The following is a 13,555-nucleotide window of genomic DNA, read 5'->3' on the forward strand; positions in this document are numbered from 1 at the left end:
ATCTTAAAGGGTTATGTTTAAAGATACTCATCACATCACAAGTAAAAAATAGGTATTAAATTCATATATTACTTATGGTGCACAAATCAGTATGATAGTTTAAAAATTTGGATAGGACTAACTAATTTATAAACTTTCCATTGATCCTATTATCCTCCTAGTATATTTAAATTGATGGATACATCTTCTAACTTTAAAAAATATGTAATTTTTTATCTTTTTTTACACCTAAGTTTAGTGATTTATTACTGTACTAAATCCAGCTAATATATCATATGAATCATTCATTATATTTAAATTTAATATTTAGTGACAATCACAAAGTTAATAAAAGACTAAACTCATTTTTTTTTATATTGAGGACTAATTAATCAAATTTTGAAGTATAAAACCAAAACAAAAAAATACAAAGACCAAAAACATATTTAATTATTTAAAAATATATATAAATGTACTGGAAAAACAGTAACTTTTTTCTGTAATTGTTTCCATGACTAAGAGATATTGGAAAACACAAAGATAAGTTTGAAATGAGATAAAAATGTGACAAAGACAATAAGAATTTAGTCATCAACTACATGTATAAGAACCTCATTATGCACTCAGCACTAAACATTTTGAACTTGATCTACATTTAGTATAAAACACTGAAACTTAATCCTAAACTTTCCCTAAAGATAAACAGTGAACTACATTTAAGTATGTGAAAAATCTGCATGTTGATTTGGAAGCACATCTCTTTCATTGGAAGGGTTAAATCTGACATGAACAAATCTGACATGTGTTTGTCTGCATAATCACTAAGATGGTTTATCCGAAGAACTTAGATCAATTATTTCACACTTACACAGCTTTTCAATGATCAATTCTCATATAAATTCATAATACTTTTACCAAACAAAAATGTAGATATCAACAATCAACCTAATAAGTTACCAAATTACCACCATGACATGAGTAAAATTTTAGTAATATGAAACTTTTACAGAACTCTCATATGAAAGCTAATACACAAAGATGCCTGCTACATAAAAAACTAAACAAGACCCATCAAAACAATAGAAGAGCTAGTAATGGTCCCAGGAGCATTCATGCAGAAACAGAATGGCTTACATAGACTTGCATTCATTTGAACAATCTTCCAATTTTTTTCTGCCACAAATGAAGACCAAGATTGCTATAGTATAACATGCAACAGTGCTTGGAATTGCACTTTATGTTACTTTCCATCATGTGATTTCTTAGCCCCTGCCACTCACTCTGGTATCTTTAAAATGTGGTAACATGAAAATTTTCAGGAATGATGAGATGGTCTTCCACAAAGGGTTTTATTGATTTTTTGGTCTGTCTTACCAGGTGTTACATACTTTAGAAGGTAACTTTTTTGGCCCTCCCTGATGAAGGATGGGTTGGTTCTCAGTTCCTTGGACTCACTGAAAAAGAAACTTATAAAAATTTAGATTTCCCAATTTTGCTACAATAAAATTACAATTAAGTTGAGGTAGAAATTCTGGTCACTTTTTTACCAACTCTTTGGATAACAGATATACAACTAGGATCCAAGAGAGGAAGAGAAATGAATACTTAACAATTTTGCAAATTATGCATTAGAAAAAACATATGCTTTTAGTTTGTCAGTGTTGTTAACAAGTATATTGGGAAACAATTAGGATAATCTTATCTTTTAATTCAGAAATGGTAAAACCTTAAGAGTCCATATGTGTCTCTGATATCTAACAATATATCCCTGGCAATAGGTAAGCATAGGCTTGGTTTTGAGAAAATGAAAAATGAAAAATGGAAAAAAGGAATTCATTTGAAAATATCAAATCAATAAAGTCATGCTAAAAAGTACAAGTACTTACAAATGGTCAACCTACCTATGATATAATCACCTAGAAGAAGCATAAATAACTGTTCATAGAATTTGTGATTTATCTCAGAAATCAGAACAGAGATGAGATCATCGGAAATGAAGAAACCATGATAAGAAACTTGCAGGTCCTTCTTAATTTCTCACTACCATGGCGAAGCAGATAAACCACTGCCACAACAAGTTCTCCAACAACATTGAATGGTCTGTCTTCAACTCCAGACCAAAACATAGGAAGTAACAAAGTTCAAGAATCTGTACAACGTCATTTGGAATAATGCTGGAGTTTCAAAGACAATTGTTAAAAAAATTCATAGTCATCACATAGGCAAATTTCAGGGATAAAATTGCTCAAACCAATGTTTTGGAGCAGCAGGGTGGATTTTAAAAGCACGGGAAACAAAATTCTTGTTGCTTGTTGCAACCATGCTTGCAATAGAATATATTTTGGAAGATAGACCCTTTTCCATAATCCACAAATGGAATCTATACCTAGGCTTAATGCGATTCTCTAAGTCAAAGCACAAGAATGATGGAAAAGTGACCAAATTCTCAAGTGACTGTCCCATTTCCTGACACAAGAAATTAATCTTTTGCTCCAAACTTTCAGGGTTTTGGCTAAGAATCTTTGGATGAACCGTGATCATTTTACAGACCTTTGAAAACTCAATCCCAAGGTGTAGAAGGCAATCAAATCTTTTTTGTAACTCATCACTTGTTCCGTGCATATAAGAGAAAATATACATGGTCAAAGCATTTTCTCCAAAGCCAATGCCATGCAAGAAGTTCAACTTACTCATACTGTGAGTTGGAGTTCTAGACACCTCAATACCCTTCAAAAAACTTCGATAACCTTTATCTCGGACCACCTTGGGATTGTTGGCGACAAAACTAACCAACAAACTATGATTCCCATCCTTAATCTTCTCAAAGAACCACTCATGTAAACCCAAAGCTCTCATCACATTTGGCAGGTTACACAGCTTGACTGTCCCCAACACATGAGCATAGTCCTTCCTAAAAATATCAACTTCATTGGAACTCATTCCAAAGTGTTTCAACAGCTTCAACACATTGACCATCCTCATCTTCAAAACAAGCTCCAACAATTCCGGTCCATTCACAATCAATCGTGCCACGTCCTCTTTCTTCGCACCAAACCTACAAAAATACTCAATTACTTGAACCAACTCCTCTTCCCCATGCTCAACAACAACACCTACACCAACGCCATTGTTCCCTCCAATTAACTCCCCTATGTTCTTCCCTCCATTCAAATCATAAAACAACCTTATCTTCCTACACAACCCAATCCAATCATCCACACCATTCCCCTTCTCTTCAACACACCCAGCCAAACCAAACTTCCCAAACAGTAACCTCAGATCACAAAAAAAAGCCTCAACCTCAGCACCCTTTTGGCCATCAAACACAAAGGGGAAAGCCAAGCATATCCCCACAACCTGCACATTGCAAAAACCATACCTTTTGAACTCACAGAGCCTATCCTTCAACTCCGAAGCAGCCCACTTGAACACCCACCCACTCTCCACATACAGCACCCCAAGCTTGTCCCAGGGAAACCCAAATTCGCTGAGAACACAAGCAGCGTCCAAAAGGGTCTCATCTTCTGAAAAGAAGAACTTGTTCTGGGGAAACAAAGAGGGGAACTTTGAAGGGTGGATGCCAATGCTCTCAAAGAAGAACTCAAATTCGTTGATGGGGTTGTACCTGAGGAACTTGTTGAGGTTGTGGGGATAGTGGGGAGGGGAGAAAGCACTGAGCTTGGTGATGAGATTGATGAGGGCAGTGTTGGAGTTCTTGGAGATTTGATCAGCGAAGGCGTAAGGAATGCAGCGCGTGGCGTGGAGATAATCAGTAACAGTCTTCTGCCCCTGTGCTATGGCGAACTGCTTGTACTTCCAAGGGATCTTTGATAGCTTTGAGGTTCTGCAAACATGGCGGTGGAGAGACATCAATGTTCCAAACCCAGGGTTTCGTTTCTTCCTCTCTTCAATTCATCTTTGTTTGATAATGGAAAGGAATCACAAAAGAAAATAAAAACTTATTATAAATTAGTGGACTAAATATAAAATGCTTTTTACAAATTAATTTTTATAGTACTTATTCTAAAGTTTAATAATTTATAACTTAATTTGACGTATAATAGTTTCAAAATTAATTTAAACTCGGTCCATGCAGTCGATTTAATTGATTAAAATATTAAGTAGTTTTAAAAAAAAAAATAGACATGATAATTAGAAAACTGTAAACTTTTTGTCTGCTAGGTCAACTTGAATTTAATTTAATTAAAGAAAATAGAACTCATGAGTATTTCATATATAAAATTGTGTGAGTTATTTAATGAGAAAATAATAGTAACTAAATGAGATTGTATATTCAAAAACTTTTGTTGATTATAATAAGGCTTTTTCTAATGTTGTGCTTGTAGTTAATAATTGAGGAGGTGCAAGAAGCAATAGCCTTAATGGGCCAATTGAATCCAAAATTGGTTGGGAATTTCTTCATGCACCATCATATTTTCTTCTTGCACCCCATATATTTTAAAATTCAAGTTATACCTTTATTGTAATTATAGTTCTGAATTATAGGATTTATAGATCTTCATGATTGAACAATCCGTAATGAAAAATTACATTCTGGATTATACAATCCATAATGCAGATTTATATTTTAGATTGTACAATCTGTAATGTAATTTTGCATTATGAATTGTACAATCTTGATGCATACGAATTGTAGAATTTGAAATTTACATTTCACGTTTCATCGTTTTTTCTCATCTTCTTCCTTACACTTCATATTATTGTGATCTTTATTTGTTTTAATGAAAACTTGTGAATGTTTTTTAGGATGAAGGTAGAAGAAGAAGAATGTGGTAGAGGTTGAGGTCGAGGTAGAAGAAGATGAGGTGGAAGTGAAGACGGATATAGAGACGGAGGTGGAAGAAGAAGATAGGCCGGAGCTCGAGGTGGAAGAAGATAGAGTGAAGGTTGTTTTTGAGGAAAATATGGACGTGTTGTGGGAAGGAGGAGAGAAGAACAAAGGGTAAATTTGACATTTTACCTTCCTTACAAGGTGTAGTAAGAAAATATGGGGATGTAGAAAGGAATTCCCAATTGGTTTACATACTGCCAATGATTTTCACATATAAATGTGAGTCAAGACTATTACTTCTGCACCTTGCAATTACTAACTACACCCTTATAATATTAGGAATATATTGCAATACCTTTATGTAATTAAAATGTTATAACAACTAAAATTACAATTTTACATAACTATGCAAGTCATCTTATAATTATTACTAAACTATTTCAAAAATAAAATTACTTATAAAATATGTAAAATACCATATCTTAAGTGTAATGATATCATATATAATAAATTTTAACTATTTGCATTCATAATCTCATTTATATGTTTTTTATTTACATTACTAATTTTATATTATGGATTATCTAACTCAATTAGATCCACTACAAAGTGATCATTTAGTAAATCAATATAATCTAGTTCACTTATCACTGAGTTTGTAAAAATACTTAACTTTTTAAATTGTGTTGAGTTGTTGTTGGGTTGCATCAAAGTGTTTTTTATCATTGTTTGTTGAGTCAACCTGATTCATTACAAATTCAACTCAAATGAGACGAATTCTTAGTGGACTGAGTTCGAGCAATGTGACTTGAAAAGAAAGTGTGAAAAATAAGCAATATAATATTACCTTCAAGAACACCAACTGAATTGAATTGAATTTAAAATACTAATCTAACATCTCATCTTAAATTAATTTAGATGACAAAAAATAAAAGAAGGATTTAGTCTCTCAAGAATTTTTAAGTTAAAATTGAGAAATAAATTTATATTTTTAAGTAATATTTAAGATAAAAGAAATTAGTAATACTCCTAATATTTGAAAGACTAGACAATTACTCTTTAATTTCACTATTTAAGAAGTTTAATTTTTCTTATTCCAATTCAATATCTATATTTTATAAATCAAAAACAAATTATTTTATAAAATAATACAAAATAAACAAAAGAAAGTACATTTTCGAGTATAATTTTTTCTAAAAATATATTAGTTACTTGTAAATGCATAGAAAGTAGATGGTGTGATGAAGGTTTGTTGGATCATTTGATGATGAATAACCACCGTATACATTTTGATTTTCTTTTTGTATGAGTGAATTGTACGGATCTCCATATAGATAAAACAAAAATTGTTTACCTTGCATAACATAGAAGTTGATTTATTCATTTCCAACTTTTTATTTATTTTGATTTCTTCATCTTCATGATTTATAATTCACTATGAACAAGTATTTTGTTATTGAAAAATGATAATTTAACAAAGTTTTGTTTGATAAACAATCTTTTTTGGTAAAAAAAATTCTAAAACTTTATTATTTTATTTTTGTAACTTCTATAAAAAAAATTGCTCTATTTAGTAACTTTATCAAACAAAATATTTGTCAAAAAATAATTTTTGTTTGTTATTATTGGACTCAAATTTTCACTAGGTTCACAACATCTTCTATTAAGTTATAATGGCAATTGGTAGATTACATTTTTTTTTCTAGTGTATTATTAGTATACAAATTGTTTACCTACTCGATAACACATTAGAAAAATACAATACAAAAAAAGTTTACAATCGTAAATCAAGTAGTGAATTAAAAGTAAAATAATATTAATACACAATTATTATCTAAAATTATTATAGAAAGATAAATAAATAGTTTCACATCAAATCTTTAAATCTTGGTTTGGTATTTTTTCTTCCAAGTAAATGTAGAAATGCCAAAGTGCCTCAATACGAAACTTGTTTTCATATATGGATTACAATGTTATAATTTCACCAGCTTTAATCTTGATAGAACCAGGTTTTGGATAACAAATTCCAACTAGATAACCATTTTCATTTCTTACTTCTTTTCCTGTTCCGTATTTTGGATTTGTAGTGCATAAAATCCTTTCATCCTAAGTTAAGTAAAAACATAAATAAACTGAAAATGCATTAGAATTGTTAAGTTTTTTACAAAGGTATAAAATTTATCGACAAAATTTATTACTAATGAATATTTGAAGCCAACAAAATTTGATATGATTTTATCTACATGATATAGATTATACATGAACACCAACAAATATCAAATATATTACCTGTCCATATAAAGTCACATTAATAACACCAATGTGCATATGAGCAGTACCATATATAAGATAACCACCTTTCGTCATTGGGATGTTTGCTCGCTTGACATGAGGGGAGTCACTTTCATGATTTCTTGGGATTGTATACTCTGCCTATAACAAATTAAGAAGTTGATGTTACTCACTTATTGATGAAAAAAGTAATGAGTAGCTTAATATTTTTGTTTGGAATATAAGTGGGTTTCAAAAGTTTCCTCATCATTTGTAAAGTATAGTATATATTGAATAAATCATCTACCTGACAATCATGAATTAGTGTAGAACCATTTAATCTTACACGATCAGTTGAATCAAGTATATAGAACTTGAGAGGTACTAGGCGTTCATCTCAATCAACCCATCTTATTTTGTATCTTATGAAAAGCATTCTTGTTGGGCTACTGAAACCATTTCTTAATTTGCATTGTAAGTTATCTTGACAACAAAAGAGTCCTCCTTTATAATTTCTAGGCAACAATTGACCATCAATGCCTGTTGTGATATTGTAAAAGTCCTTTGGAAGATTCATAAGTACACACCTACACTCTGTACCACCTTTACTATCATGTGTGCCACGTGGATGATAACCATGATGCTAAACAACCATTTTTTCTTAAAATCCTTGCTTTATTTTTGTAGGATTACCTACTTCTACTTCAAAAGGATCTGGAAGATTTGAGGTTGTTCCTCTTGATTCTCCTACCAAGTCCCAATAATGTGGAAGCAAAAAACCTTGGCATGCACCATCGTTTCTTTTATATTCGATACCGTTACGAAGGTCATGAGTTTTTTTAATGTGGTGAGACATGGATATATTTTCAATATATTTTACAGCAAACCAATGATGAAGGCAAGCTTCATACAAAGGTACTCTGCAACTTTCCCTGGTTCCACTTCAATTTTTTCAAAAAAAAAAAAGTAGCTGGCTTGATATGGTTTTCATCAGAGTCTAAAATAGTCGAGTGCGTTGCGCTGAAAAGCAACATCCTTACTGATAATAAAATCATTGTTACTTTAGATATGGTCACCATATTTACCTACACATAAACCATTAACAATAGTCATAAAAATATACATTGAGGATCATTCATTTGATAATATTGTAGATAATTTAAACAAGTGTTGTGAAAAAATGTGAATAGAATAAGATTAAAATGAAAGGGTAAATTAATACAACACTGACGATAAAAGTAACATACCATATAAGAAAAAGATGATAGGCTCATGATGATGATCCGAAAATCTTAGCTAAAGATGTATGAAATGTAAGAAAAGTAAAAATATTTGTATGTGAAATTATTTGTTAGTTTTATATATGGTAGATGACTCATAATGGTTTATCTGGAATAGCTACATTTTAAATCGATGTTGGTTGTCTTTCTTTGTTGGATGAAAAATTTGTTTTCTAATTTACTTTAAACCCAAATTAACATGTCTGTTTGAATAAACTAGATAAGATTTGATGTTGGTAAGATTTGTTTTTTCTTTAATAGCAATATTTATACATGGTATGAGTGTAGGTTTTAATGTGATTAAAAAATAAAATAGAAAACATCAAACTATACAACTATAATATTTTTTTATTCAAATTAATGTTTAATGTGGATTTACGTGAAAATATAGTAAATTTTAGAAGTAAAAATATTAAAAATATTTTTTTTACGGATTTTTTCCAAGACCTTAAAACAATATGTTAATAGTTTATAAATTTTATTTCTTATATGATATTCAACTTTCTCATTTTTATCCGATATAAATTTTAGATTTAATATTAAATTTTCAACATTTTATACTCTAATTTATCTCATGAACGAAAAAAAAAACTTATAATTTTAATAATACTAATAAATGAAATTAATTAATAAGCAATTAATACATAAAACAAGATATATCATATGCAAACAAAATTTTATACCTACATATATTTTGTTGGACATGAATGTATGATATTTTCTTTAGTTCAAATTCTTGTGATCCTAATGAAGAAGATGATGTTGGAGATGATATAAATAGATGATTGGAGTCAAAAAGTTGAAATTATTTATGTTTTTTTGATTCATATTAACTTATGTGTTTGCTGAAATTTGAACTTATATAATATTCATGTTTCTTGAACTAAGTTATTTTATAATTATTGAACTATTGTTTACTATTTGCATTAATTGTGGTGATTAAATTCTGAATTGGTATGATACTATATAATTTTTTATATGAAGTAGGGGTATAGTAGACTCTTACAAGTCTACGAGTCAGGTCTACGAGTCGAGTCTTACGAGTCTCTTAGATTTTGGACTGAATTCTTAATATTTAAATTTAGGGTTAAATATGTTTTTGGTCCTTCAAGTTTTAGTGAATTTTGGAATTAGTCCCTCTTCGAAACTTGATACCAATTTAGTCTTTCATCTTTAGAAATGTGTAGATTAAGTCCTTCTTATCAAATTTTGTTAAGTTTATTTGACATTGTAAATGCATTTTATGATAATATTTAAGTTAACATTGAAGCGAAAGTGTGTCAAATGGTGTAAACAATTCAAATACTATCATAAAATCGCTTGAAACATCAAATAAACTTAATAAAAATTGATAATAAGGACTAAATCCACACATTTTTAAAGATGAAGGATTAAATTGGTATCAAGTTTCGAAGAGGGACTAATTCCAAAATTCATTAAAATTTGAGGGACCAAAAACATATTTAACCCTTAAATTTATTATTAGTATAATTATATTTTTATATAAAAATTAATTTCGAATATTAAAATTTAAGTTATTCTTTAGGTTTTTTAAAGAAATAATAACTTAAATGTTTGATTGGTACTAAAATTAAAAAATATGAGACTACAATAGACTTCTTTCTTTGTTAATGAATATGATCTAATTAGTATGTCGGTGTTTTATTTTAATCTAATTTTATTTATTTTTTTATCGATTTTTTTTTAAATATTAGGATGGAACGTGTGAAGAAGCATGACATAATTATATAACTAATTATAATGTGCTTTTTAATATGTATGCATGTGTGTATCAAAACAGATTATAATCACTATGAAGATGCATTATGGATATGATTTTTTTAAAAGTACATCTATAATCTATCAATAAAAAGTTTGGGCAATTTTGAAAAAAAAATTACAAAAGGTGCAATACCTTTTGAGAAAAGGAAGTTTTTTTCATGAATATGCAAAATACTATTCACTATAATTACCTTTTTTAATTTAATTATTTTCATTAATTATTCGTTAAATTGTGTTGACTGATAATTAATATGTGTGTGTGTTTTATACTATGTTTGCTCTCTAAAAATGTCTCAAGTTTTAAATAATTGATTTTTTTTTAACATTATTGTTTGTATGTGTGTGATTCAATTACACATTTTTTTTTTTTATTTCTTTCATTGAAAATGTATTATAAACTTCTTGCTATGGTGTATTTTCATGTGTACTATTTTATCAATTTTTTTTATCTTGATATAAATTTCTGAAGTTTCGTCCTATTTGTTTTTTTAGTTTCCAAAATTACTTTTCTTTGTTGTGTTTTTCATGGATTTGTAACCTAAAAAAAGTTAAAGTCCATGAAATTTTGTTTTTTTATTCAAACATATATTTTTTTATGTATAATTCAAATATATATTATTTTTTCGTTTATTTTTTTTACTCTGTGTTACAAACACTTACAAATATTTATATAATTATACATAAGGAGGATTCTTATGTCTATATATATATATATATATATATATATATATATATATATATATATATATATATTTTAATTTATCCTTTTGAATATAATTATTTTTTTAAACTATTATTTTTATATGTTTTCTACAAAACTATTATAATAATGATTTACTTAATTTTTTTTTATTTCACTTTAATTTTAATAAATATAAAATTGTTTTGTATATTAACTTAATGATATTATATTGTAGAAGGTAACAAATTAATATTAAGTTGTTTTTTAATATACCATGAAATAAGTTTGTTTAAAGCATGGACATAAAACCACATATTATTTTTCCTATGATATAGATAACCTACGTAATCAATGTATGTAAATATAACCAAATCACAAATTTCACCCTTCTTATAATATACTCCAAATTCATGATTTCCTTTTAATATAACCAAATCACAATTTTTTTCTCCATCATATATGACACAACTGTTACTTGTTTGGGGAAACCAAACAAAAAAGTTATATTTCATTGTTCAAAATCTTTGTATTACCATTAAGCTGAATAGGTATTCATGTAATTGATACCATCTAGTTAGCCTCCTTTGTTCAGTGATATTAGTATGACACCTACGCTTTGTTTGATCATGAAAAATGCCAGAAACTCAAAATATCTAACAAAAGAAGAACAAAATCATAATTCATCAACTAGGAAATTAATGCAGAAATGAACCATAAACAGTAAAACAATATTTGTTACACTACAAGTAGTTAAAAATGAGGTCAAATAAAAATAATCCCGTTTTCCTTAATAGTGTCAAGAACTATCCCTAGTCTACCTTCAATTCTTTCATCCTTTCTGGGTTCATACGCCACTGCGAATACATCAGCTTCCATTGATCGCTCAGCAATAAGCCTTCCAACCACTCTACATGCGTTATGATCTATCAAGGATGGAAGGGAGGTTCGAAGATCCTTGGCGTTTGTGGTGGCGACACATATGACTTTGCTCGTTCCACGGTGTACCACTTTTGCATGAATAAATCTTTTTGAGAAGAAAACATTTAACAAGAATGGTCTCATGTACATATCTGTCCTCTGCTTCCATGATTTCCTGTTCGGCTTCTTTGCAGCTTCACCACGAGATCTTCGGGTATAGGCAGCTCGAATGAAAGAATCCTACACATGTTAAAGGAAAAATACTTAGACCATACACTGTTTTACTTCATGTCAAATGTTCATATTTCAGAATTCACAACCCCCAACACAAGTTTCAGGGTGCTCCTTCTACAATGTCTTTGATTGGTTAATGCTAACAACAAACAATATTCTAAAATAACATTGTTGTATTACTCCAATCCAAGCGAAGGAGACTTTCACGCAGATACAATCAAGGAAAGGGCAAACTTTGAAGATAAACTATACAAGAACATAGAATAGGTCATTTTCCTTTATCATCGAATAATGTACAGAAAATGTAAAAAAAACAACACACAGCGACCAAGTGGTAATCCACAAAATCCTCCATTACATAAAATCGATTTTATGGTAATCATTTCTCATAAAAAATGAACTTGGAAAATATTCTGCACACTACACTTCCTCCTTTGAGACATTTCCATTAATCTGAAGACAAAAAAAAAGTAGCTTAAGTAGGTTTCACCCAATTATACGGAGCAGGACCTGTCCAAAATATATTTTCTCCTATATCTTAGCTTTTGCTTTATTAGAAACTTCTTGAATACAAAATAAACTGACCGAAACCAGCCACTAATAACACTCGAAGACACACAACATTCAAGCTTAAAGTAGCTAAGCATCAAGCATCTACCAACCAATGTAACTGTTCCCCTTTCAGAATACGTCAAATGTTTTATTTTACTAATTATTGTTTAATTCAAAATACACAAAGTCCATTTTTTCTATTGATTCATGCTGAGGAGATACACTTGGCATCTAATCCAACTGGTATTGGCTTTTATAGTATCACTATTAACATTGATTTGGCTTCGTTTTTCTAATACCACCCAACTGGTTTATGAAAAAAAAAAAAATGGGTAATGAGAGGTAGAAACGTTAAAAGGAAAAGAACAAAATGTTTACCTCTAGAAGAAGAAAAGTATGAGGCTGAAACCCAAATCCCTTAAGTGCAGTGGCCTGAGACAAGCTCCTGGGATAAGCATCCAAAAGCCAACCACGATCCTTGACCATCTATAGCATAAGAAAATGGAGGGTAAGAATGAATTGAAGAGAAAAAGTAAGATTGGATTAGGTTATGTAGGTGTGTGTGAGTGTGTGCAGTAGTAAAGCAGTAGAAAGAGAAAGAAAGTAACCTTGTCGGCGATTAGGTGGCACTGGGTGCCTTTGGCAGAAGCGGGAGCCCCAGAAATCATAACATTGAGCGCTTCATTGGTGACGGTCTGTTTGTGTGTATGACGGTGAATTGTGAATCCAATCAAATAGAATGAATGATAAAAGTAAAAATGAAGATACGAACCAGAGAATGGGAACGGGAATTGGTGGCGGTTGGAACGGAAGGGGGTCGTAACTGATGATGACGACGGTGGCGGCGACGGGGAAAACAACAAAATCCACGCTCCTTCTTGTCGCCTTCAGTCGGAGTGGTCAACCGAAGTGAAGCGGTTGCTGCGCTGTTGAGATTCACGATGCAACCCATCTCTCTCTCTCTCTCTCTCTTTCTTTCTCTCTCCTTCATCTCATATAAACTTATTTTTACTTTTTCTTTTCATATTTCCTAATTTACCCTTCCGCTTTCGATATATGTGAAGA

General features: G+C 30.1%; 2 protein-coding genes across 2 annotated transcripts; both read right to left on the bottom strand.

Moving 5' to 3' along the window:
* Positions 1-932: 932 nt before the first annotated feature.
* SHOT1 (Mitochondrial transcription termination factor family protein) lies at positions 933-3,937 on the bottom strand. The gene is made up of 2 exons (XM_028052159.2): positions 1,881-3,937; positions 933-1,433 (listed from the first exon to the last, which is right to left on the bottom strand). The coding sequence occupies exon 1, from the start codon at positions 3,847-3,849 to the stop codon at positions 2,209-2,211; it is 1,641 nt and encodes a 546-aa protein (XP_027907960.2). The 5' UTR covers positions 3,850-3,937; the 3' UTR covers positions 933-1,433; positions 1,881-2,208.
* Positions 3,938-11,474: 7,537 nt separating this feature from the next.
* Positions 11,475-13,515, bottom strand: LOC114165780 (Ribosomal L18p/L5e family protein). Its single transcript, XM_028050364.2, has 4 exons — positions 13,263-13,515; positions 13,099-13,185; positions 12,869-12,976; positions 11,475-11,944 (listed from the first exon to the last, which is right to left on the bottom strand). Exons 1-4 carry the CDS (start codon positions 13,479-13,481, stop codon positions 11,549-11,551), a joined length of 810 nt encoding a protein of 269 aa, XP_027906165.2. The 5' UTR covers positions 13,482-13,515; the 3' UTR covers positions 11,475-11,548.
* Positions 13,516-13,555: the final 40 nt, after the last annotated feature.

The sequence above is a fragment of the Vigna unguiculata genome, chromosome 10 (genome assembly GCF_037176805.1).
Source record: "Vigna unguiculata cultivar grain cowpea cultivar isolate G323 ecotype 2 chromosome 10, ASM3717680v1, whole genome shotgun sequence".
Lineage (NCBI taxonomy): Eukaryota > Viridiplantae > Streptophyta > Magnoliopsida > Fabales > Fabaceae > Vigna > Vigna unguiculata.